At 51.6% G+C, this 26913-nt stretch overlaps 2 protein-coding genes across 2 annotated transcripts in view; both read right to left on the minus strand.

The window, feature by feature from the left end:
- Window positions 1–1444, minus strand: part of prune (prune exopolyphosphatase) — a 29725-nt gene extending 28281 nt beyond the window's left edge. The window contains exon 1 of the mRNA XM_060820670.1: window positions 1349–1444. Within this exon, the coding sequence (XP_060676653.1) occupies window positions 1349–1387 (39 nt within the window). The 5' untranslated portion in view covers window positions 1388–1444. The remainder of the gene's footprint in view (window positions 1–1348) is intronic.
- Window positions 1445–18214: 16770 nt separating this feature from the next.
- Window positions 18215–26913, minus strand: part of LOC132805531 (putative PIP5K1A and PSMD4-like protein) — a 78573-nt gene continuing 69874 nt past the window's right edge. Inside the window, exons 23-27 of the mRNA XM_060820642.1 lie at window positions 26235–26450; window positions 25461–25569; window positions 24291–24422; window positions 24111–24184; window positions 18215–18625 (exon numbers count right to left, since the gene is read on the minus strand). Of these exons, the coding sequence (XP_060676625.1) occupies window positions 18458–18625; window positions 24111–24184; window positions 24291–24422; window positions 25461–25569; window positions 26235–26450 (699 nt within the window). The 3' untranslated portion in view covers window positions 18215–18457. The remainder of the gene's footprint in view (window positions 18626–24110; window positions 24185–24290; window positions 24423–25460; window positions 25570–26234; window positions 26451–26913) is intronic.

Raw genomic sequence — 26913 nt, forward strand, 5'->3', positions numbered from 1 at the left:
ACAGCACAGAAACAGACGCTTCAGTCCAACTCGTCCTATTCAACCTATATTTAGGGGCAGCACGGTGGCTGTGGTTAGCACTGCTGCCTCACAGCACCAGGTTCGATTCCAGCCTCAGGCGACTGTGTGGAATTTGCACATTCTCCCCGTGTCTGCCCCCTACACCCCCTCCCTATCTCTGTCACCCCCCTCCGGCTCCCTACACAGGTGACAGAGATAGGGAGGGGGTGTAGGAGCTGGAGATGGCGACAGAGATAGGGAGGGGGTGTAGGGGGCTGAAGAGGATGGCAGAAACAGAGAGGGGGTGACAGAGATAGGGATGTGTTTGAAAGCAAGCATTAACATTTCAAATTAAGGGAATCAATGCTGGGTAGGAGGGGATGAACGAGAGAGAGCGTGTGCAAGTGCGTGAGAATGTTGAGTGTTCCTGGGAACAGGGTTAGGATGGTGAGGTGCCAGGAGTTGTAGAAATATTTGGATTGGGAGATGAGCTGACGTCATCTGGGGGGGGCGGCGGGGGAGACAGTGCAGGCAAACTGCAGGCAGTGAGAGTGGGGACACCACACCCAGGGACAAGGGGGTGAGTGAAGGAGATGCACTTTAACACTGGGAACACTTCAGACCAGTGTCTGTGCTGGTAATCAACTTTCTCTTTTAAATTTGAAAAATACACTTTATTCACAAAAAAAATATCTTTATATAAACACAGAGCCAGTAAAGCAGCTTGGTTCTGTACAGTGACAGATGAAGAAACAAAACACGACAGGTTTGACTCTGCCCAGCAGACAAATCCAACACATTTCTGACCAAGAATATACCGGTGTTGGTAATCAGGTACCACCACACTTTGCCTCAAAACTTGCACTGCTTTGGTACTTCCCACATAGTTCTAGAAACACTGGAACAAACGCTGGAAACAACAAATATGACAGCTCTCTGAGGTCAACATACAACCAGAACCCTCCTGAGTGAAAGGAAATCCTTCCTCAAGTAACCTCTCTGCAAACCGTCCTGAGTGAGGGTTCTGGCTTCCTCAAATACCCTCTCTGCCTCCTTGCCTGAAACCTCTGGCCCGTTTCCCCCCCTTCCCTCAAAGCTACTTACTGACTGCCCCTTTGCTGAAGGGAGTAAAGTTTCTCCAACACCTACCTCTGTCTGTCTCTGTGTGTGTGTGTGTGTGTGTGTGTGTACTGCCCAGGGCTCTGGTAATCTTCCTATCTCTCTAGAAAAGGGGGGAGGGGTGGGGACCTCTTGCAGCAGGATGGGAGGGGGGGGGTAAAACGTGCGATAGCGGCTGAAGGGCACCCTCCTGAGGCAGGGAGGCCCTCTATTGCCCGGCCAGACTCACCTCCAAAGCCCCTCTGCAGTCCCTCAGGTAGGGCTCCATGTTCAGTCAATTCCGACGCGGCCCCCACTCTCACGGATTGATACATTGGCCAGAGTTTGATACATTCCGGCCGCACTGCGCAGGCGCCCGCCTGGACACGCCCCCTCTCCCTGTAGGAGGACAGTGGACTGAGAATGTGTACCTTAAATTGCTGAAGTTTAAACAGATTCACCCTGCATTTGGGGCGGGCTGCAACGGATGAATGCGTTGTGGCTGAGCCCCACAGGACTGTCCGCTGTGTTTCTGCTGGAAAAGCTCAGCAGGTCTGTCAGCTTTGGTGGAGAGAGAAAGCAGAGCTAACCTTTCAGGGGAGGTGGAATGTCTAATTGCAGTATTGACATGTACAGAGTCATAGAGATGTACAGCACAGAAACAGACCCTTCACCCATAGAGTCATAGAGATGTACAGCACAGAAACAGACCCTTCACCCATAGAGTCATAGAGATGTACAGCACAGGAACAGACCCTTCACCCATAGAGTCATAGAGATGTACAGCACAGAAACAGACCCTTCAGTCATAGAGTCAGAGAGATGTACAGCACAGAAACAGACCCTTCGGTCCAACTCGTCCATGCCAACCAGATATCCTGGATTAACCTAGTCCCATCCAGAGTCACAGAGATATACAGCACAGAAACAGACTCTTCGGTCTAATTCATCCATGCTGACCAGATATAGAACATAGACCATTTCAGCGCAGTACAGGCCCTTCGGCCCTCGATGTTGCGCCGACCTGTGAAACCAATCTGAAGCCCATCTAACCGACACTGTTCCATTTTCATCCATCTGTTTATCCAATGACCATTTAAATGCCCTTAAAGTTGGTGAGTCTACTAATGTTGCAGGCAGTGGGCTCCACTCCCCTACTACTCTGAGTAAAGAACCTAACTCTGACATCTGTCTTAAATTAATCTCATTCTGGATCAGTGTTGCTGGAAGAGCACAGCAGTTCAGGCAGCATCCAGGGTGCAGCGAAATCGACATCTCAGGCAAAAGCCCTTCATCAGGAATAAAGGCAGTGAGCCTGAAGGGTGGAGAGATAAGCTAGAGGAGGGTGGGGGTGGGGAGAAAGTAGCATGGTGTACAATGGGTGAGTGGGGGAGGGGATGGAGGTGATAGGTCAGGGAGGAGAGGGTGGAGTGGATAGGTGGAAAAGGAGACAGGCAGGTAGGACAAGTCCAGACAAGTCATGGGGACAGCGCTGAGCTGGAAGTTTGGAACTCAGTGAGGTGGGGGAAGGGGAAATGAGGAAACTGTTGAAGTCCACATTGATGCCCTGGGGTTGAAGTGTTCCGAGGCGGAAGATGAGGTGTTCTTCCTCCAGGCGTCGGGTGGTGAGGGAGCGGCAGTGAAGGAGGCCCAGGACCTCCATATCCTCAGCAGAGTGGGAGGGGGAGTTGAAATGTTGGGCCACGGGGCGGTGTGGTTGATTGGTGCGGGTGTCCCGGAGATGTTCCCTAAAGCGCTCTGCTAGGAGGCGCCCAGTCTCCCCAAAATAGAGGAGACCGCATCGGGAGCAACGGATACAATAAATGATATTAGTGAATTAATCTCATCTCATTTAGAGTCAGAGAGATGTACAGCACAGAAACAGACCCTTCGGTCCAACTCGTCCATGCTGAAAGTCTTTTACCTGGGGTGGGGGAGTCCAGAAGTAGAGGGCATAGGTTTAGGGTGAGAGGGGAAAGATATAAAAGAGACCTAAGGGGCAACTTTTTCACACAGAGGGTGGTACAGGTATGGAATGAGCTGCCAGAGGAAGTGGTGGAGGCTGGTACAATTGCAACATTTAAGAGGCATTTGGATGGGTATATGAATAGGAAGGGTTTGGAGGGATATGGGCCGGGTGCTGGCAGGTGGGATGAGATTGGTTTGGGATATCTGGTTGGCATGGACAGGTTGGACCGAAGGGTCTGTTTCCGTGCTGTACATCTCTATGACTCTATGACCAGATATCCTAAATTAATCTGGTCCCATTTGCCAGCATTTGACCTATATCCCTCCAAACCCTTCCTATTCAAGTCCCCATCCAGATGCCTTTTAAATACTGTAATTGTACCAGCCTCCACCACTTCCTCTGGTAGCTCATTCCATACACGCACCACCCTCTGAGTGAAAAAGCTGCCCATCAGGTACCTTTTAAATCTTTCCCCTCTCACTGTAAACCTATACCATTTGGACTCCACCACCCCAGGGAAAAGACCTTGTCTATTTACCCTACCCATGTCCCTCATGATTTTATAAACCTCTATAAGGTCACCTCTCGGCCTCTGACACTCCAGGGAAAAGACCTTGTCTATGTACCCTACCCATGTCCCTCGTGGCTTTATAAACCTATATAAGGTCACCCCTCAGCCTCCAACACTTCAGGGAAAACAGCCCCAGCCTGTTCAGCCTCTCCCTGTAGCTCAAATCCTCCAACTCTGGCAACATCCTTGTAAATCGTTTCTGAACCCTTTCAAGTTTCACAACATCCTTCCGATAGGAGGGAGACCAGAATTGCACCCAATATTTCAAAAGTGTTTGGGGTTTTTCAGAAATGGACCTGAAACCTGAGCTCTGCTTTCTCTTTCACGACGGCTACCAGACCTGCTGAGTTTTTCCAGCGATTTCTATTTTCGTTTCAGATCTCCAGCATCCGCAGTCGTTTCGGTTTTTTAAAAATCTGTCCTATCCCATTTTCTAGCACTTGGCCTCATGTGTGCTATGGCATTTGAACACTTCTTAATTGCCTTGATGGTTTCAGGTTTGCAAAGGACATGTCAGTTTTTGGTGAAAATGGTTTTTCTCAAACCCTTTGCTTCTTACCTTAAAACCTTGCCTCAGGTTGAGCAATTATTACTTATGGAGGGGAAAATATACGCTCCTCGTAACTGTCTGCAGTTTTCAGCAAAAATGGGCTTAAAACTGAAACCTGAAACGTTAACTGAACCTGAAACGTTAACTCAGCTTCCTCTGTGCACAGATACTGTCAGCCCTGCTGAACTTTTCCAGAAATTCCTGTTTTCCACTCTCGTTGTGTTTCCCGTTCTCTCTCTCCTTCACCGAAGAAGCCACACTCCTTTCTGAGGATCGAGGAGGAGACTGAGGAATTGCAGATGCTGGAGATCAGAGTCGGAGAGTATGGTGCTGGAAAAGCGCGGCAGGTCAGGCAGCATCCGAGGAGCAGGAGAATATCGACGTTTCGGGCATAAGCCTTTCATCAGGGATGAGGAGGTGGCCCAAGGGGGTGAGAGATACGTGGGAGGGGGTGGGGCTAAGGGGAAGGTGGCTGGGAACGCGATAGGTGGTTGGGCGTGAAGGGTGATGGTGATAGGTCGGAGAGGAGGGTGGAGTGGATAGGTGGGAAGGAAAATGGATGGGTAGGTCAGTTCAAGATGGCGGCGCCCAGTTGGTGTATTGGATCTGGGATAAGGTGGGGGGGGGGAGAAGGGAAATGGGGAAACTGGTGAAATCCACTTGATCCCGTGTGGTTGGAGTGTCCCGAGGCGGAAGATGAGGCATTCTTCCTCCAGGTGTTGGGTGGCTAGAGTTTGGTGGTGAAGGAGGCCCAGGACTTGCATGTCCTTGGCGGAGTGAGAGGGGCTGGTTAAAGTGTTCGGCCACGGGGCAGTGGGATTGGTTGGCACGTATGTCCCAGAGGTGTTCTCTGAAACATCCCGCAAGTTGGCGCCCCTGTCTCCCCAGTGTAGAGGAGACCACATCGAGAGCAACGGACACGGTAGATGAGGTGTGCGCAAGTGCAGGAAAATCTCTGTCAGATGTGGAAGGATCCTTTGGGGTGGAGGTGAGGGGGAAGGTGTGGGCGCAGGGTTTACTCTTCTTGCAGTGGAAGGGGAAGGTGCCGGGAGGGGAGGCCAGGTTGGTGGGGGGAGGCCACATCTACCTGGACTACACCTCCTCCCACCTGTAAAAAATGTTAACCCTTACTCTCAGTTCCACCCCATCCACCTCATCTGCTCCCAGGAGGACCAATACCAGCACAGAACATCCCAGATGGCCTCCTTCTTCAAAGATCGCAATTTCTCCTCCCACGTGGTCGATGATGCCCTCTAGTGCATCTGCTCTCCTCCACTGCAAAGTCTAGCCACCCAACCCCTGGAGGTAGAACGCCCGAGGGTGGAATCGAACCCTGGTCCCTGATCACGTGAGGCAGTGGTGCTAACCGCTGAGCCACCCTAACAAAATGGCACTTGACGACATATCCCAAAGTACTTTACAGCTAATGTTTGCGATGCTGTAAAACAGGAATCACAGCAGCCAATTTGCACTTAGAAAACTCTCACTAATATATACTTAACGGGGCATAAAATTCCAGCACTGTGGAGAGAGAGGAGGGGGAGAATGGCAGTCATTGGAGAACTCCTTGTGAAAGCTGCCTCGGGCAAAACAAATCATTCCCTCTCAAGAAAATACCCAGCTTCCATTTTGAAAGTTCCTGCTGAGTCTGCTGTCACACCCTTTCAATACAGTGCACTTGTGGGCGGCACGGTGGCACAGTGGTTAGCACTGCTACCTCACAGCGCCAGAGACCACCCGGGTTCAATTCCCGACTCAGGCGGCTGACTGTGTGGAGATTGCACATTCTCCCCGTGTCTGCCTGGGTTTCCTCCGGGTGCTCCGGTTTCCTCCCACAGTCCAAAGATGTGCAGGTTAGGGGGGATTGGCCATGCTAAATTGTCCCCTAGTGTTAGGTAAAGGGGTAAATGTAGGGGAATGGGTGGGTTGCGCTTCGGCGGGTCGGTGTGGACTTGTCGGGCCGAAGGGCCTGTTTCCATACTGTAATGTAATCTAATCTTCAGATCACAACTCGTGACATCATTTCGACATCTCCATCCATCCTGACCTTCGGCCAGTTATTCAATCTGTCGAAATCTAATGATTTTGAAAGTGGCAATTCAATCTCCTCCTGTCTTTCTCTGCTCCCAACTCCCAATCCCAACTTCTCTGAAGCAATAGACAGTAGGTGCAGGAGTAGGCCATTCGGCCCTTCGAACCAGCACCACCATTCATTATGATCATGGCTGATCATCCACAATCAGTCTCCTGTTCCTGCCTTATCCCCATAATCCTTGATTCCACTATCTCTATCCATCTCTTTGTTGAAAGTATCCAGAGACTGGGCCTCCACAGCCCTCTGAGGCAGAGCATTCCATACACCCACCACTCTCTGGGTGAAGGAGTTTCTCCTCAACTCTGTTCTAAATGGCCTACCCCTTATTTTTAAGCGGTGCCCTCTGGTTCGGGACTCACCCATCATCGGGAACCTGCTTCCTGCCTTCAATACTCTTATACGTCTCAATCAGATCCCCTCTCATCCATCTAAACTCAAGTTTATACAAGCTAAAAATAAGGACTGCAGATGCTGGAAACCAGAGTCTAGATTAGAGTGGTGCTGGAAAGGCATAGCAGGTCAGGCAGCATCCGAGGAGCAGGAAAATCAACGTTTCGACAGAGGGCTTTTGCCCGAAACGCCGGTTCTCCTGCTCCTCAGATGCTGCCTGACCTGCTGTGCTTTTCCAGCACCACTCTGATCTAGACTCAAGTGTACACAAGCCCAGTCGCTCCAAACTTTCAACATATAATAATCCCGCCATTCCGGGAATTGACCTCATGAACCTACGCTGCACTCCCTCAATATCCAGACTGTCCTTCCTCACATTTGGAGACCAAAACTGCACACAATACCCCAGGAGTGGTCTCACCACGGCCTTGTACAGCTACAGAAGGACCTCTTCACTCTTATAATCAATTCCTCTTGTTATGAAGGCCATTAGTTTTCTTCACTGCCTGCTGTACCTGCCTGCTTGCTTTCATTGACTGGTGTACAAGAACACCCAGATCTCTTTGTACTGCCCCTTTACCTAACTTGACTCCATTTAGGTAGTAATCTGCCTTCCTGTCTTGCCACCAAGGTGGATAACCATACACTTATCCACATTAAACTGCATCTGCCATGCATCTGTCCACTCACCTAGCCTGTCCAAAGTTACCCTGTAATCTCCTAACATCCTCCTCACATTTCACCCTGCCACCCAGCTTTGTATCATCTTGTCCTGGTCTGGTTTTAACAGTCTGTTTGAAGCAAGTAGTCAGGTTTGTTTGAGACTGCTGGTCGAAGGATCAGTGACGTGGAAGAGGGTGTTCCATGCGGAGTCTCTCTGCTATCTCTCCTGTAAGACCCCGTGTTTGATATTATCTTTCCTTTTGCCAAAAGGGTGTTTATGGGAATTGTTGCAAGTATTTGGAACAGCATCATTAAGTTGGGAATAATCTGCTGGGTTTTCCAATAGGTTTGGTTATGCTATTCTCTTTTGATTAGATTAGATTCCCTACAAGTGTGGAGACAGGCCCTTCAGCCCAACAAGTCCACACCGACCCTCCGAAGAGTAACCCACCCAGACCCATTTCCCTCTGACTAATGCACCGAACACTATGGGCAATTCACCTTAACCTGCACATCTTTAGACTGTGGGAGGAAACCGGAGCACCCGGAGGAAACCCACGCAGACACGGGGAGAATGTGCAAACTCTACACAGACAGTTGGCCGAGGCTGGAATCGAACCTGGGACCCTGGTGCTGTGAGGCAGCAGTGCTAACCACTAAGCCACCGTGCCGTGTTTATGTTTCATTTGGTAATCTTGCAAATAAAATCTGTTTCGTTTAAAACAAATTGGTCGGGTCAGCTGCATCGCTCCCGAAATATCCACTTTACACCTGCATAAAACAACTAGCAAAGTTAGGGTCTGGGCTACTTCCTTGAAATGTTTGGAGCGGGTCTGGCCTGGTTCACAATAGATCGCGGGATTTGTGCTGTAGTTCTGATTCGGGTTGCTGGACTCGAAGACTGTGAGCGATAAGCGTTAGTGTCTTTGTTCCAGGTGTTGAATTCAGTTGGTTTAAATGGTGCTTGGGATAGCGATGGTCCTTTCAGTCACTGAGAGTTTTCTGGGGGTGGAAGAAGTGATTTTGGAAGTTACGATTAAGGCCAAGCTGCTGGAATTACCAGACAAGCTGGGGTTTTCTAGTGAGATTAGATGAGATTCCCTCTAGTGTGAAAATAGGCCCTTCAGCCCAACAAGACTGTCCAAAGAGTAACCCACCCAGACCCATTTTCCTCTGGCTAATGCACCTAACACTAGCATGGTCAATCCACCCTCACCTGCACACCTTTGGACTATGGGAGGAAACCCACACAGACACGGGGAGAATGTGCAAACTCCACACAGTTGCCTGAGGATGGAATTGAACCTGGGACCTTGGTGTTGTGAGGCAGCAATGCTGACCACTGAGCCACCTTGCCATCCCAGGGTTGGAGCAACCTCCTTCCAAATGAAAGGAGGGATAATCACAGCGATAGCTCAACATTTCAATTTGCTGGAAACGCCATCAGAATCTTTGGAGCTGGCTCATATTCAACTGAAAATGAAACAGCTGGGGTTAGAGGCAAAAAGGACAAGGAAAGGGCATCAGGAACCAAGCAGTTTGAATTACCATTAAAGGCAGAGGAAAGAGAGACAGAGAGAGAGAGAGAGAGAGAGACAGAAAAAGAGAGAGAGAGAGGGAGACAGAAAAAGAGAGACAGAGAGGGAGAAAGAGAGACAGAAAGGGAGAGAGAGACAGAGTGGGAGAGAGGGAGGGAGGGAGAGATAGAGATAGAAAAAGAGAGAGAGAGAGAGGGAGGAGGGGGGGAGAGAGAGAGAGAGAGGGAGAGAGAGAGAGAGACAGAGAAAGAGAGGCAGTTTAAAATCTGATTGAAGATTTGTAGCTCGGGTATCCGTTGTTGTGGTTCTGCTCGCCGAGCTGGAAGTTTTTGCTGCAAACATTTCGTTCCCTGGCTAGGGAACATCATCAGTGCTGTTGGAGCCTCGTGTGAAGCGCTGCTTTGATGTTTCTTCCAGTATTTATATTGGTTTGTTCTTGCCGCTTCCGGGTGTCAGTTTCAGCTGTAGTGATTTGTATGTGGGGTCCAGGTCGATGTGTCTGTTGATGGAGTTTGGGGATGAATGCCATGCTTCTAGGAATTCTCTGGCTGTTCTCTGTCTGGCTTGTCCTGTGATAGTAGTGTTTTCCCAGTCAAATTCATGTTGCTGGTTGTCTGAGTGTATGGCTACTAGAGATAGCTGGTCGTGTCGTTTTGTGGCTAGCTGATGTTCATGGATGCGGATTGTTAGCTGTCTTCCTGTTTGTCCTATATAGTGTTTTGTGCAGTCCTTGCATGGTATTTTGTAAACTACGTTAGTTTGGCTCATGCTGGGTATTGGGTCCTTTGTTCTAGTGAGTTGTTGTCTGAGCGTGGATGTTGGCTTGTGTGCTGTTATGAGTCCTAAGGGTCGCAGTAGTCTGGCTGTCAGTTCTGAGACGCTCCTGACGTATGGTAGAGTGGCTAGTCCTTTTGGTTGTGGCATGTCCTCGTTCCGTGGTCTATCTCTTAGGCATCTGGTGATAAAGTTGCGCGGGTATCCGTTTTTGGTGAATACCTTGTATAGGTGTTCCTCTTCCTCTTTTCGCAGTTCTGGTGTACTGCAGTGTGTTGTGGCTCTTTTGAATAGTGTCCTGATGCAGCTTCGTTTGTGTGTGTTGGGGTGGTTACTTTCATAGTTTAGGACTTGGTCTGTGTGTGTTGGTTTCCTGTGTACCCTTGTGGTGAATTCTCCGTTGGAGCCAAACTAACGTAGTTTACAAAATACCATGCAAGGACTGCACAAAACACTATATAGGACAAACAGGAAGACAGCTAACAATCCGCATCCATGAATTTGACTGGGAAAACACCACTATCATAGGACAAGCCAGACAGAGAACAGCCAGAGAATTCCTAGAAGCATGGCATTCATCCCCAAACTCCATCAACTGACACATTGACCTGGACCCCATATACAAACCACTACAGCTGAAACTGACACCCGGAAGCGGCAAGAACATCCATCAACAGACACATTGACCTGGACCCCACATACAAATCACTGCAGCTGAAACTGACACCCGGAAGCGGCAAGAACAAACCAATATAAATACCGGAAGAAACATCAAAGCAGCACTTCACACGAGGCTCCAACAGCACTGATGATGTTCCCTAGCCAGGGAACGAAACGTTTGCAGCAAAAACTTCCAGCTCGGCGAGCAGAACCACAACAAAGAGAGGCAGACAGAGAGAGAAAGAGAGACAGAGAGAGAGACAGAGAGGGAGAGAGACAGAGAGGGAGAGAGTTTGAACTTCAGAAATTGGCACTTAGACAGGAAAGTTATCTTAAAATGATGCAGATGAAAGCTAAAGGTGAGCTGAGTGAGGAAGAGACTGGGGGATGATGGTAACCAAAGGTCTGGTGAGGATCTGTTTAAATATACTCAAGCATCGCTGACATTTGATGAGAAGAATGTGGAAGTCTTTTTCATCTTATTTGAAGAAAGGTGGCTAAACAAATGCAGTGACCATGAGGGTTTTGTTGATCCAAACAAAACTTGTAGCTCGGGCGAGTGAGGTGTTCGCCTCCCTATCAGGGGAGGGGGTGTCTGGGGAGGATGGGAGATGAGGAAAGCCATTGTATATGAGCTGATGCCAGAAGCCTATAGACAGTGGTTCAGGAATCTCAGGGTGGGACCCTGATCAAACCTACATTAAGTTTGAAAGGATCAAAGTCGTTTTGATAGGTGGGTAAAGGCTTTAAAGATAGAGCTAACCTGTGACGCTCTAAGCGAGACGATTATTTTGGAGGAGTTTGAAGATTCGCTTCCTGAGGTAGTGAGCACTCGTGGGGAAGAGCTGAGAGCTAAAATGGCAAGGTTAGCAGCAGGAATGGCTGATCATTATGGGTTGGCTCATAAATCAAAGTCCGTGAGGGATAGAAATTGGGGGAAAAGAGAAATCCTCACGTGGAAAGGGACAGGTAGATCTCGATGAAGGTCATAACTTACCACAGGGTAAAAAGGAAATCCATGAGGGGGTCAGAGAAGCTCTAGTGTTTTCACTGCAATTAAGTAGGCCACGTGAAATCGTGGTGTTAGTGGGTTAGGAAAAGCATTGGGAAGCCGGATGTAGGAAAACAGGATAAGCCAGTGAATTTTGTTGGAATGGTAACAGACAGCAGAGTGGAGGCTGGAAAGCTGCATCAGAATGTACGGCCTGGTCGCAGGTTGGGTGAGGAGGAAGTGCCAGATCTTCTTAAACCATGTACCTGTGATGGTTAAGTTTACTCGCATAGGCCAGGAACAGCAGGTACGATATTACGATATTCAGAGATACAGGATCCTCCCAATCCTAAAAGCTGAGGAGATATGTACCTCTGAAGGACTATCGCCAGAAACTCACAGTGAGACAAGAAGCATTCAATTATGCAAAGTGAGGTTAGAGTGTCCAGTGAAGAGTGGAGAAGTGGTAGGAGTTCTGAACTAAACTCTCAGCTCCAGGAATACAGTTTGTCCTTGCTAACGATATAAGCTACCAGTAGGAGTGCTGCCTACTGTAGTTGAAAAGCCAGTGGAAACCCAGGCAACTGAACCTTTGTAGGACACACATCCTGCAATTTTACCTAGCGGTGTGGTAACGAGGTCACAAAATCACTAGTTGAAACAGGAGAGATCAAAGAGTAGAGATAGGAAGGTTGAAGTGAAATTTGCAGAGACCCTGTTTGACTAGATGGTTGAGACAAGCCAGGAGCAGATCGATGACAACACAGACATCTTTAATTCAGAGAAATTAAATGAATTACAGCAGAAAGATAAAAACAAGCTAAGCCAATTGTATCAAAAGGCATACATGGAGAAAGACTCAGAGTGTATCCCTGAATGCTACTATCTTAGAAATGATGTCTCAGTGAGGAACTGGAGATCATCACAATAGTCAGGGAGATGAGAAATGGGCAGAGATTCATCAAGGCGTGTTGCTAGTGGGTTACAGAACAGAGGTGGTGTGAGCGGTAAGGGGCGAGAAAAATTCGAGCTAAAATACAAAAACATTTTTACTGGACTGCACATGGATGTAGTTGAATTTGGCCTGACACACCATTGGGAAAACCACAGGCAGTAATAAAACCTGCACCTTTAATACCATCTCCTGCATTTGAGGAAGCCTTTACAATTGATTGTGAAGGACCCCTACCGACAACAAAAAGTGGGGATCAGTAATTGTTAATGATAATGGATGTGTCGACGAGAGTTCCAGAGGCAATCCCATTTTGCAATATCGCAGCTAAACGGATCGTGGAGGAGTCACTCAAACTTTTCACTAGATACCACAGAAATACAATCAGATCAAGGGTCAAACTTTACATCAACATTATTCAAGGAAGTTATGGACAGCTTAGGAATAGAACAATTCAAATCTACTGCGTACCATCCAGGGACCGCTAGAAAAATAGCACCAGACATTAAAGACCATGTTGAGGGCTTACTGATTAGGATAAGGGAATTCTGTTTTCGTACTTTTTGTGATCAGAAATTCACCAAACGATCAACCAAATTCAGTCCATTTGGATAGGTTTCTGGGCATAAAGGAAGAGACCGCTAAAGCTGATTAAGGAGAAATTGGTAAATTAGAATTCAGAGACAACATATCTGGACTATGTATCAAATTTTCGGGAATGATTAAATAGAGCGGGGGAGTTGGCTAGACAGCATTTAAAAGGATTGCAACACACAATAAAACAGCAGACAAGGAATCAAAAACTTGCAATTTTGCTATCGGGGATAAGGTGTTAGTGTTAATTCCAGTGATAGATGAACCTTTAAAGGCAAGGTTTAATGGATCTTATCAAGTCAAAAGGAAATGGAACGAGGTGAACTATTTACTAAGGACTCCAACAGAAAGAAATCTCACAGTGTGTCATGTGAATATGCTCCAAAGGTATTTTGACAGAGAAGGAGACTGTGTTATTGGTTACAACACAGACAGAAGAATCGTGTTCAGAGGATTCTGAATTGGACATTCCTAAAATTGAATCGGACGATGAGGAAGTTGTCAAAAATTGGAATAAATTATTATGTTACCATCCAGAGGAAAATCAAAATGACCTGGAAGAGTTAATGCTATCGCACCGGGATTTATGTGGGAATAAGCCGGGAAGGACGGACCTAATTATGCATGATGTAGATACTGGAGGTGTTCCGAATAAGCAGTAGAACTCTCTGAAGTTCAAAAGGAGATAGAACGCATGCTCCAACCTGACATAATCAAAGTGGTTACACTGACTGATTGGATTAGATTACTTACAGTGTGGAAACAGGCCCTTCGGCCCAACAAGTCCACGCCGACCCGCCAATACCCCTACATTTACCCCTTACCTAACACTACAGGCAATTTAGCATGGCCAATTCACCTGACCCGCACATCTTTGGACTGTGGGAGGAAACCGGAGCACCCGGAGGAAACCCACGCAGACACGGGGAGAATGTGCAAACTCCACACAGACAGTCGCCTGAGTCGGGAATTGAACCCGGGTCTCTGGCGCTGTGAGGCAGCAGTGCTAACCACTGTGCCACCGTGCTGCCCACCATAGTCATGGTGCCAAAACCAGATGGTACCTAACGGTTATGTGTGGACTATCGCAAAGTCGATGCAGTTACAAAGTCTAATACATCACTGAATCTGCGATTGGAAGACTGTGCTGAGACAAACAACATATTTCTAAGTTGGACTTGCTCAGAGGGTACTGACACGTACCTCTGTCCGAAAGAGCGAAGACAATTTCAGCTTTCGTAACGTCGAATGGACCGTCTCGGTTTTAAAGTCATGCAGGTTAGTATGAAAAATGCACCAGACACATTTCAGAGACTAACCCATAAGGTCATTTCCAGATTACCCAACTGTGTAGTTTATATTGATGACCTGGTGATTTTTTTTTAAGCCATGTGTGGAACATTTGCAACACTTACCCAATTGTTCGATCGACTTGGATAAGGTGGGCTTGGTGATCAACCTCAGTAAAAGGGAATTTGCCAAAGCCCATGTCATCTTCCCGGACAATGATAAATGGCCCCATGGAATGCAAAAACTAAAGTTTCCCATACCATCGACAGAAAAGCAGTTGGATTCAGTGGATTCTATTGAAAATTCGTACCATATTTTAACAATGTGGCTGCTCCACTCTCTGAACTACTAAAGAAAGGCAAGGAGTTTTAATGCCCCAATGTTAGCCACACCTAATTACAGAAAGCCATTCAAAGTGGCCATCAATGCGAGTGATGTGGGTACTGAGCCCTTACAGGAAGATGATGAGAAAATGGAAGGACCTATCAGATATTTCTCCAAACTGAACACTCATCAGCAGAAATCCTCGACAGTTTGATTAGATTCCCCAGAGTATGGAAACAGGCCTTTCGACCCAACCAATCCACACCGACCCTCCGAAGAGTAACCCACCCAGACCCATTCCCCTCTAACGAATGCACCTAACACTACAGGCAATTTAGCACGGCCAATTCACCTGACCCACACACCTTTGGACTGTGGGAGGAAACCCACACAGACACGGGGAGAACGTGCAAACTCCACACAGATAGTCTGTCGGAGGCTGGAATCGAACCTGGGACACTGGCGCTGTGAGGCAGCAGCGCTAACTACTGTGCCACCCTAGTTGAGGAGACTTTGAGCTTGGTGTTTATGTTATCAACATTTCTGGATTTCGGTTACCAGTAATGTATCTGAGACAATCATATACACTGATCCTAACCCAATTGAAGTTTGTAGAGAAAGTTATAGTGTACTAACAGTTTAAGGGGTTTTAAAATGAAACATCTTTGCATATTGATGTTTTTTTATAAGGGGCGAGGGGAAAGATGTAGTGATGCTGCCCCATTAACAAGGGAGTTTTTTCAGGAGGTCTGAAAGACAGGTTCCAAAATGACTGGGGAGATCTACTAGAGGACACTTTTAAGTTTCGGTTGTTCCATATTCTGTCCTCTTTTGTGTCTCATTCGGTAATCTTGCAAATAAATTCTGTTTTGTTTAAAACTAAGTGGTTGGGTCGGCTGCATCGCTCCTGGAACGTCTACTTTACACCTGCTTCAAAACCCAGCAAAGTTAGGGTCTGGGCTACTTACTTGAAATGTTTTGAGGGAGTTTGACCGGGTCCATAACACCCGCCCTCTTCCCGATAAGCCAGGGTTAAAATCCTGGCCTTCTGTCCCGAACAGCACGGTGGATGCACCATCTTCAGCAGTACGAGACAGCAGCTCACCGCCACGTTGTCCAAGGCATTGAGGGATGGGTGAAAAATGCAGGCCTGCTCCAGAGACAGCAACCTCAATTGCATCCATCCCCAAAGCGTTCAGTTTATATCCCACCTTTCACAGCTTCGTCGCCCCCGCAACTGGATGATGGTGAAAAGATGTACTTTGGTATTGGTATTGTATTGGTCACGTTCATAAGTAGAAAATGTATTGTGCAAGGAGTGGTCCCACAAACAGCAACGAGAGAATGCCACAGATGACGCTTTCTTTTTAAAGTATGGGACATTGCGTCCACTAAACGGGGGGAGATCTTGCCCCTCTGCTCACTTGGGGTTGTTGGATCATTCTTGCATTCACACTAGGGCTCAATAGGTCAAGGTTTAACACAGCAACAAACAAATGCCCGAGAGCACTGCATTCCCTCGGCGCCAACCCTTTGACTGTGGCCGCTCTCCTTTGGTGCCGGCCCTCCGACGGTGCAGAGCTCCCTCAGTGTCGACCCTCCGACAGTTCTGTGCTCACTCGGCACCAACCCGCCAACAGTACCTCACTCCCTCGGCACCGACTGACCCTCCGACTGTGCTGCACTCCCTTGCTACCAAACCTCTGACACTGCACTGCTCCTTTGGCACAGACCCACCAACTGTGCTGCACTCCCTTGGTACCAAACCTCTGACACTGCAGTGCTCCCTTGGCACAGACCCTTTGAGAGCAGTACATTCCCTTGGCACTGACCCTCCTACTGTGCTGCAAGCCCTCAGTGCCAACCCTTCGACTGTGGCTGCGCTCCATTGGCACTGACCCGACAGTGCCCTCAGTGTTAACACTCCGCTACTGCAGTGCTCCCTTGGCACCGTCCCTCTGACAACGCTGCACTCCCTCGACACTGCATCACAGGGAGAGGCTGAACAGGCTGGGGCTGTTTTCCCTGGAGCATCGGAGGCTGACGGGTGACCTTATAGAGGTTTACAGAATTAAGAGGGGCATGGATAGGATAAATAGGCAAAGTCTTTTCCCTGGGGTGGGAGAGTCCAGAACTAGAGGGGCATAGGTTTAAGGTGAGAGGGGAAAGATAAAAGAGACCTAAAGGGCAACTTTTTCTACACACAGGTATGGAATGAGTTGCCAGAGGAAGTGGTGGAGGCTGGTACAATTGCATTTAAGAGGCATTTGGATGGGTATATGAATAGGAAGGGTTTGGAGGGATATGGGCTGGGTGCTGGCAGGTGGGACTAGATTGGGTTGGGATATCTGGGTCAGCATGGACGGGTTGGACCGAAGGGTCTGTTTCCGTGCTGTACATCTCTATGACTGTGACTCTCCTTCAGCATTGCACGCGAACCGTGAGCCTCTATCTCCGGAATGGGACACAAAGTCCACGCTTCCGGCTCACTGCCTTTATTCCTGATGAAGGGCTGTTGCCCTAAACGTCGATTTCGCCGCTCCTCGGACGCTGCCTGAACTGCTGTGCTCTTCCAGCATCTGCAGTCACTGTTTTTAGCACAAAGTCACAAGCTGCTGACTCAAGCAGTGACAGACTGCTGCTTCCGGGACTTGTGGAAGTGCAGAAGTCTCCTTCCTCTTCCCTTGTTCAGCTGAAGCATTGCCACCTGTCTCAATCTGCAATCGCTCCCTGGCTTGAGAAGGGGGGGGTCACACCTCCCCCTGGTGGCTTCGCCGAGATCAGCAGTTGCAAATATTTATCGGCGGCTTCATTCTGTCCTTACGCCATTGACGGCGATTATTCATTCCCCAATTTAACCCAGCTTTCTCTTCACAGCCTCGCGCGCACAGACCGGGACGTCGTAAGAGACCCTGAAGTTCTGTCTGCTGATGGATCCGGTGTTATTGCAGCTACCGTGGTTGGCATCACTTACACGCGGTTACTCAGTTGGCTGCCAGCTCTTCCCATCAGGCCTCATTCCCGATGAAGAGCTTTAGCCCGAAACGGCGATTCTCCTGCTCCCTGACCCGCTGTGCTTTTCCAGCACCACACTCTCACGCTCCTGCCATAGTTGCCTCTGTCCATGCTGACCCAGATATCCCAACCCAATCTAGTCCCGTCTGCCAGCACCCGGCCCATATCCCTCCAAACCCTTCCTATTCATATACCCATCCAAATGCCTCTTAAATGTTGCAATTGTACCAACCTCCACCACTTCCTCTGGCAGCTCATTCCATACCCGTACCACCCTCTGTGTGAAAACGTTGCCCCTTTAGCTCTCTTTTTAAATCTTTCCCCTCTCCCCCTAAACCTATGCCCCTCTAGTTCTGGACTCCCCCACCCCAGGGAAAAGACTTTGCCTATTTACCCTATCCATGCCCCTCATAATTTTGTAAACCTCTACAAGGTCACCCCTCAGCCTCCGACACTCCCCTGCTCCCTGACCGGCTGTGCTTTTCCAGCACCACTCTAACCTTGACCTCCATCTCCATCTCCCACTGTCAGCTACCTTCCCCCAGCCCCACCCCCACCTTCCATTTATCTCTCATTCCCCCCCTCGGGCCACCCACTCACTCCTGACGCAGAGCCTATGCCCGAAACCTCGAGCCCCCTGTCCCTCGGACGCTGTGCTTTTCCAGCGCCACACTCGGCTCCAACTGTCCAGCATCTCCCTTTCTCCCGGTGACAGACTCAAACTGAAGCAGACGTACGACTGAGGTCTTTGTGTTATTTTATTAACATCCCGTTTCCAAAGCCAAAACCTCTCACCGTGCGATCACACCCAGGGCAGGGAATAAAGGGAGACTTTTCACACGCGCGACATTTTCCTGTTGGCAGCCAATAGCCATCAGTAAAGAGGGTGATGCTAGCCGCTATGTTCGAGTCAGTCTGTCTGCAGCAGCAACATGCAGATCGCCGTAGGGTCAGAATTCTCGCGGCCCCTCACCCCCCCCACTCTACTTCCTCTCCTCCTCGTTGTCCTTCTTGGTCTCCTTGGAGGTCTGCGACTGGAGGGAGCCCATGGCGTTGCGAATGGCCTCGTTGTTGGGGTCGACCCCGGGTAGGTTCTCCAGCACGCTCTGCAGGAACTCTGGGTCTTCCATTACATCGTAGTTGTCTTCCTCCTGTTGGTACGGTAATCGCCGGGGGGGGAGGGGGAGGGGGAGGGAAAGAGAAGAGAAAGGAGGGAGGAGAATGGGAGTGGGGGAGGGAGGGAGGGAATGGGGAGGAGGAGCGGGAAGAGAAAGAGAAAGACAGCAACTCTGAAACTTTGACAGATGCACACGCGACGCTTCTGCGGCTGGAATTACAGCAGGATGATCCCACCCAGAGACCGGGCACTGGGGAAGCTGCCTTCAGCCTGGTAACCCTTTAGCTGTCAGCCTCACAGCCCAGAGACACTGGACAATGTGTGGCTGTAACAGGCGCCGTTAAGAGAAACCTATCGCATTCCCAGCTACCTTTTCCCCCCACACCTCCCATTTATCTCTCAGCTCCCCCCCCCGGCACACAAGCCTCATTCCTGAGGATGGGCTTATGCCCGAAACGTCGATTCTCCTGCCCCTCGGCTGCTGCCTGAACTGCTGTGCTTTTCCAGCCCCCACGCTCTAGACTCCAATCTCCAGCATCTGCAGACCTCACTCCCTCCTCCTTTAACTATTTATTAGATTAGATTAGATTCCCTACAGTGTGGAAACAGGCCCTTTGGCCCAACCAGTCCACACCTTGTCCTGGTGTCTTTTAAGATCGAGATTGAGGGGGACGGGTGCCGAGCAGATGGTGACAAAATAAACAACTTGTGAGGCTTGGGGCCTTTTTAAAACAAAAGTTGGAACAATATAAGCAGCCTGAATGGGTGTGGTCTAGCTCTGACAGATCAAGGGCTTATAGTTTTAGCTTTCAGCAGTTGCTGGGGTTGGAAGGCAACCAACAGCTACGCTCGCTCCCAGAATTCTCTCGATGTTCTTTCCTCCTGGATTGGAGAAATGCATGTTAGAATCTCCGTTTGAATTTACCTTCCTGCCAAATTGTGTGTTGATGGGATGTTACTATATTGGAACAGTTAATTAGTAATAGTCGCTGTATCTATTATTTGGTTAAATTTTCCCAATAGAGTAAGGTATTTTAAGTTCTTCTTTAGTTTCTTGTATTTTAACAATAGTTCTGAAACAAATTGATTCCTGCGTAACGTCAAAGAGTTTGACCAATTCAATCGTGCCTGGAACACAGCACCTCACATCTCCCTACAAAGTAAGTAGAGACGGTCTGGGCGACTTTGTTACTATATTTTGAAGACGTCTGGTCCATAAGAAAAACACCAGAGTGTGACAATAAATATTGGGGGGAATGGGGTGATCGTGACAAGGGAGTGCATGCTTGTGAGATAGAATCGAGAACAGAAACAGAGAGGGGAGGGATTTGAGAGAGAGACGGACGGAGAGGGAGCGGGAGAGAAACAAATGCAAAGAGAGGAGGAGTGAATAACAAAGTGAGGAAAAGAATATGGGAGAGACGAGAAGGATGCCGGGGGGGGGAGAGAGCAAACACGAGAGCGCGTGCGAGGGAGAGAATGAAAGCGAGGCAAAGAACACAAGACTGAGTGAAAGGTAACGAAGAGACTAATATACAGGAGAAGAGAAAAAGGAAGACAGGATGAAACAAATGTGGTAAAACCCATCGCTGAGATTAGGGGGTGTGAGAGAGAGAGAGGCAGCGAGAGAGAGAGAGAGAGAGGCAGCGAGAGAGAGGCAGCGAGAGACAGAGAGAGAGAGAGGCAGCGAGAGAGAGAGAGAGAGAGAGGCAGCGAGAGAGAGAGAGAGAGAGAGGCAGCGAGAGAGAGAGAGAGAGAGAGGCAGCGAGAGAGAGAGGCAGCGAGAGAGAGAGAGAGAGGCAGCGAGAGAGAGAGAGAGAGGCAGCGAGAGAGAGAGAGAGAGAGAGAGAGAGAGGCAGCGAGAGAGAGAGAGAGAGAGAGAGAGAGAGAGGCAGCGAGAGAGAGAGAGAGAGAGGCAGCGAGAGAGAGAGAGAGAGAGGCAGCGAGAGAGAGAGAGAGGCAGCGAGAGAGAGAGAGAGGCAGCGAGAGAGAGAGAGAGAGGCAGCGAGAGAGAGAGAGAGAGAGAGAGAGGCAGCGAGAGAGAGAGAGAGAGAGAGAGAGAGAGAAAGAGGCAGCGAGAGAGAGAGAGAGAGAGAGAGAGAGAGAGAGAGGCAGCGAGAGAGAGAGAGAGGCAGCGAGAGAGAGAGAGAGAGAGGCAGCGAGAGAGAGAGAGAGGCAGCGAGAGAGAGAGAGAGAGAGAGAGAGGCAGCGAGAGAGAGAGAGAGAGAGAGGCAGCGAGAGAGAGAGAGAGAGGCAGCGAGAGAGAGAGAGAGGCAGCGAGAGAGAGAGAGAGAGGGAGAGAGAGGCAGCGAGAGAGAGAGAGAGAGGGAGAGAGAGGCAGCGAGAGAGAGAGAGAGGCAGCGAGAGAGAGAGAGAGGCAGCGAGAGAGAGAGAGAGAGAGAGAGGGGCAGCGAGAGAGAGAGAGAGAGAGGCAGCGAGAGAGAGAGAGAGAGGCAGCGAGAGAGAGAGAGAGAGGCAGCGAGAGAGAGAGAGAGAGGCAGCGAGAGAGAGAGAGAGAGGCAGCGAGAGAGAGAGGCAGCGAGAGAGAGAGAGAGCAGCGAGAGAGAGAGAGAGAGGCAGCGAGAGAGAGAGAGAGAGAGAGAGGCAGCGAGAGAGAGAGAGAGAGAGAGAGAGGCAGCGAGAGAGAGAGAGAGAGAGAGAGAGAGGCAGCGAGAGAGAGAGAGAGAGGCAGCGAGAGAGAGAGAGAGGCAGCGAGAGAGAGAGAGAGAGGCAGCGAGAGAGAGAGGCAGCGAGAGAGAGAGAGGCAGCGAGAGAGAGAGAGAGAGGCAGCGAGAGAGAGAGAGAGAGGCAGAGAGAGAGAGAGGCAGAGAGAGAGAGAGGCAGCGAGAGAGAGAGGCAGCGAGAGAGAGAGGCAGCGAGAGAGAGAGAGGGGCAGCGAGAGAGAGAGAGAGAGAGAGGGGCAGCGAGAGAGAGAGAGAGAGAGAGGGGCAGCGCGAGAGAGAGAGAGAGAGAGGGGCAGCGAGAGAGAGAGAGAGAGAGAGAGGGCAGCGAGAGAGAGAGAGAGAGGGGCAGCGAGAGAGAGAGAGAGAGGGGCAGCGAGAGAGAGAGAGGGGCAGCGAGAGAGAGAGAGAGAGAGAGGGGCAGCGAGAGAGAGAGAGAGAGAGAGGGGCAGCGAGAGAGAGAGAGAGAGAGGGGCAGCGAGAGAGAGAGAGAGAGGGGGCAGCGAGAGAGAGAGAGAGAGGGGGGCAGCGAGAGAGAGAGAGAGAGGGGCAGCGAGAGAGAGAGAGAGAGGGGCAGCGAGAGAGAGAGAGAGAGAGGGGCAGCGAGAGAGAGAGAGAGAGAGAGGCAGCGAGAGAGAGAGAGAGAGAGAGGCAGCGAGAGAGAGAGAGAGAGAGAGGCAGCGAGAGAGAGAGGCAGCGAGAGAGAGAGAGAGAGAGAGAGGCAGCGAGAGAGAGAGAGAGAGAGAGAGGCAGCGAGAGAGAGAGAGAGAGAGAGGCAGCGAGAGAGAGAGAGAGAGAGAGAGAGAGAGAGGAGGCGAGAGAGAGAGAGAGAGAGAGAGGCAGCGAGAGAAAGAGAGAGGCAGCGAGAGAGAGAGAGAGAGAGAGAGAGGCAGCGAGAGAGAGAGAGAGAGAGGCAGCGAGAGAGAGAGAGAGAGAGAGAGGCAGCGAGAGAGAGAGAGAGAGAGAGAGAGAGAGAGAGGCAGCGAGAGAGAGAGGCAGCGAGAGAGAGAGAGAGAGAGGCAGCGAGAGAGAGAGGCAGCGAGAGAGAGAGGCAGCGAGAGAGAGAGGCAGCGAGAGAGAGAGAGAGAGAGGCAGCGAGAGAGAGGCAGCGAGAGAGAGAGAGAGAGGCAGCGAGAGAGAGAGAGAGAGGCAGCGAGAGAGAGAGAGGCAGCGAGAGAGAGAGAGGCAGCGAGAGAGAGAGAGGCAGCGAGAGAGAGAGAGGCAGCGAGAGAGAGAGAGGCAGCGAGAGAGAGAGAGGCAGCGAGAGAGAGAGAGGCAGCGAGAGAGAGAGAGGCAGCGAGAGAGAGAGAGGCAGCGAGAGAGAGAGAGGCAGCGAGAGAGAGAGAGGCAGCGAGAGAGAGAGAGGCAGCGAGAGAGAGAGAGGCAGCGAGAGAGAGAGAGGCAGCGAGAGAGAGAGAGGCAGCGAGAGAGAGAGAGGCAGCGAGAGAGAGAGAGGCAGCGAGAGAGAGAGAGGCAGCGAGAGAGAGAGAGGCAGCGAGAGAGAGAGAGGCAGCGAGAGAGAGAGAGGCAGCGAGAGAGAGAGAGAGAGGCAGCGAGAGAGAGAGAGAGAGGCAGCGAGAGAGAGAGAGGCAGCGAGAGAGAGAGAGGCAGCGAGAGAGAGAGAGGCAGCGAGAGAGAGAGAGGCAGCGAGAGAGAGAGAGGCAGCGAGAGAGAGAGAGGCAGCGAGAGAGAGAGAGGCAGCGAGAGAGAGAGAGGCAGCGAGAGAGAGAGAGGCAGCGAGAGAGAGAGAGGCAGCGAGAGAGAGAGAGGCAGCGAGAGAGAGAGAGGCAGCGAGAGAGAGAGAGGCAGCGAGAGAGAGAGAGGCAGCGAGAGAGAGAGAGGCAGCGAGAGAGAGAGAGGCAGCGAGAGAGAGAGAGGCAGCGAGAGAGAGAGAGGCAGCGAGAGAGAGAGAGGCAGCGAGAGAGAGAGAGGCAGCGAGAGAGAGAGAGGCAGCGAGAGAGAGAGAGGCAGCGAGAGAGAGAGAGGCAGCGAGAGAGAGAGAGGCAGCGAGAGAGAGAGAGGCAGCGAGAGAGAGAGAGGCAGCGAGAGAGAGAGAGGCAGCGAGAGAGAGAGAGGCAGCGAGAGAGAGAGAGGCAGCGAGAGAGAGAGAGGCAGCGAGAGAGAGAGAGGCAGCGAGAGAGAGAGAGGCAGCGAGAGAGAGAGAGGCAGCGAGAGAGAGAGAGGCAGCGAGAGAGAGAGAGAGAGGCAGCGAGAGAGAGAGAGAGAGGCAGCGAGAGAGAGAGAGAGAGGGGGGCAGCGAGAGAGAGAGAGAGAGAGAGGGGCAGCGAGAGAGAGAGAGGGGCAGCGAGAGAGAGAGAGAGAGGCAGCGAGAGAGAGAGAGAGAGAGAGAGGCAGCGAGAGAGAGAGAGAGAGAGAGAGGCAGCGAGAGAGAGAGAGAGAGAGAGAGGCAGCGAGAGAGAGAGAGAGAGAGGCAGCGAGAGAGAGAGAGAGAGAGAGAGGCAGCGAGAGAGAGAGAGAGAGAGAGGGGCAGCGAGAGAGAGAGAGAGAGAGAGGGGGCAGCGAGAGAGAGAGAGAGAGAGGGGCAGCGAGAGAGAGAGAGGGGCAGCGAGAGAGAGAGAGAGAGAGAGGGGCAGCGAGAGAGAGAGAGAGAGGGGCAGCGAGAGAGAGAGAGGGGCAGCGAGAGAGAGAGAGGGGCAGCGAGAGAGAGAGAGAGAGGGGCAGCGAGAGAGAGAGAGAGAGGGGCAGCGAGAGAGAGAGAGAGAGGGGCAGCGAGAGAGAGAGAGAGGGGCAGCGAGAGAGAGAGAGAGAGGCAGCGAGAGCGAGAGCGAGAGACAGCCTCTGGTGAGTCTAGCAGCAGGCTGGGGAGTACAGGCCTACCTTGGCTGAAGCCTCAGACGTATCCATGGCTGTGCCAGCTTCCATGGTGGACAGACCCTCGGAACTCCCAAACTCTAAAACGAGAAGGACAGAACAAAGTGAGGTTGACTGACCAGGAGCAGCCGGTGACATTGCCAGTCCTGATGCCAGCTTTCCGCACAGCGCCTCTGCAGGCAGTACCTGCCGCCTGGAGGGACATCTGCATGGCATAGGCGATCTGCTCCTCTTCCGACATGCTGCTGAAATCAGGCAGCCCGGTCCCTGCGGTCTCCTGCTGGGTCATGGACATCTTCAGCATTGCATCGTCTGGGTCTGACAGCAAAAACAAAACAGCAGACAGTGTCCCCTCAGCATCCACAACTCTCAAACGCACGAAAGCCCAGAGATGGGTAAAGCAAAAGAGAGAGGGACAGGGAGAGGTTGGAGGGTAGAGGGGGCCACGGTGAGAGGGGGAGGGGAGGAAAGCACAGCGGTCAAACACAAAGCTAAAGCAGGGGATTGGGAAGTCGGCGAAGGAAGATGAGCAAGTGCTCGAAGGTTGGTGGTGGGGGTAACAGAGGTGGACAGAGAGGGACAAAGAAGGTGGATAGAAGGAGAAAGGAAACAACAGGGACACAGGGAGAGAGCCAAGCAAGTAAAGTGGGGGCTGGTGTGGGAGGGGAGAGTGAGCTGCAGAGGGGATAGATGGAGAGAGAGAGAGAGAGAGAGAGAGAGAGAAAGAAAGAAAGACAGAAAGAAAGACAGAAAGAAAGACAGAAAGGAAGAAAGAAAGGAAGAAAGAAAGGAAGAAAGAAAGGAAGAAAGACAGAAAGAAAGAGAGAGAGAGAGAGAGAGAGACGGAAAGGGAGGGGGAGGGGGAGAGAGAGAGACATGGAAAGGGAGGGGGAAGAGAGAGATGGAGAGGGGGAGACGGAGAGAGACCGGACCTGCGCATACTGATCGATTTTCAGGGCCCGGGGATCTTTGGGCTTGACGGCTGGAGCCCCCCTCAATCACCAGGACACAGGCTGAACACCCGTCTCCCAGACAGAAACAGGAACCTGAATCCCAGCCAGCGCAGCGGCTGAACCAGACCGGAACCATTCCATCCCGACAATTAAAGAGGAACACTGGGAGTTCAGGAGGGATCCAGCCACAGTGCAATCAGCTCAGTCAGCAGCTTTCACAGGCGGGTTTCCGATGGGAACCATCTCCGTGGTTGGCTAGTTTGGGAAGGAGCAACAGGGGTGCTGCCTCCTGTGGTTCAATAGCACACAGACACATGGCTGTTTCTGGCCAACTGGGAAGACGGACTGAGAGGGCACTGACAGGAATCCGAGCGGAGGGCAGGGTATGGGCTCATATCACCACCTTCATTCATCGGGGTCACAATTCCAGCTTCCACAGCGGATGCAGCGGCAGCGCGCCTCGCCTCCTCTTCCTGACGCTGTCGCTGCTCCTCCATCGACACACGGAGAGCCTGCGGAGAATTCCAGTCAGTCAGTCAAACAGGGAACGGCAAATATCCCACTGTCAGCAAAACTGAGCCGGGTAACATCACACTCACCCGCTCCCTCGGTGCTGCCCCTCCCTTGGCGCCCGCTCCCTTGGAGCAGACTCTCCCACTTGCCCGCTCCCACGGCGCTGCCCCTCCCATGGCGCCCACTCCCACAGAGTGGTCTCCCCCTCGGAGCAGACCCTCCCACAGCGCCTGCTCCCTCAGCACTGACCCGCCCATGGTGCCCGCTCCCTCAGCACTGACCCTCCCACAGCGCCCACTCCCTCAGCACTGACCCGCCCATGGTGCCCGCTCCCTCAGCACTGACCCTCCCACAGCGCCTGCTCCCTCAGCACTGACCCTCCCACAGCGCCTGCTCCCTCAGCACTGACCCGCCCATGGTGCCCGCTCCCTCAGCACTGACCCTCCCACAGCGCCTGCTCCCTCAGCACTGACCCTCCCACAGCGCCCGCTCCCTCAGCACTGACCCTCCCACAGCGCCCGCTCCCTCAGCACTGACCCTTCCACAGCGCCCGCTCCCTCAGCACTGACCCTTCCACAGCGCCCGCTCCCTCAGCACTGACCCTTCCACAGCGCCCGCTCCCTCAGCACTGACCCTTCCACAGCGCCCGCTCCCTGTGTCTCACCAGGGCCAGCTCAGGGTCTGCACTGGGGTCCACTCCAAACTCGAAGTCGCTGGCTCCAAGACCCAGCATGGTGCCGCCCTCCCCGGCCAGGATGGGCGAGCTGATGAGGGCATCTGCCAGGCTGGGCCCGGGGGGCACCGTCACCAGGTGGGAGCCTGTTCCGTCCTTCCCATTGAGAGTGTTGATGAAGGCAGTCAGCTTCTCCGTGTTGGCTTCCTGAAGGGAGCAGCAAGATGGCGGCTTAGAGACACAACAGGCCCGAGCGGGGGGAGGGGGAGACAGGGCCCCGAGCGGCGGGGGGGGGGGGCGGGGGGGAGACAGGGACAGGGGCCCGAGCGGCAAAATAATCCCCTGCCCCATCCCAAAACCCACACAAGCACCCTCCCCGCCCCACACAGGGGGTGTAGGGGCTGGAGGGGGTGACAGAGATAGGGAGGGGGTGTAGGGGGCTGGAGGGGGTGACAGAGATAGGGAGGGGGTGTAGGGGTCTGGAGGGGGTGACACAGTTAGGGAGTGGGCGTCCGTAACATTCTCCCAGCCAGTGGGGACAGGAGCGTGGCATCCCACTCCCGACGATGGGCTTATGCCCGAAAGGACGACTCTCCTGCTCCTCGGATGCTGCACGACGGGCTGCGCTTTTCCAGCAGCACACTGCCCACCCCCTACCCTGCAGCTCCTG

Source organism: Hemiscyllium ocellatum, chromosome 50 (genome assembly GCF_020745735.1).
Source record: "Hemiscyllium ocellatum isolate sHemOce1 chromosome 50, sHemOce1.pat.X.cur, whole genome shotgun sequence".
Classification (NCBI taxonomy): Eukaryota; Metazoa; Chordata; class Chondrichthyes; order Orectolobiformes; family Hemiscylliidae; genus Hemiscyllium; species Hemiscyllium ocellatum.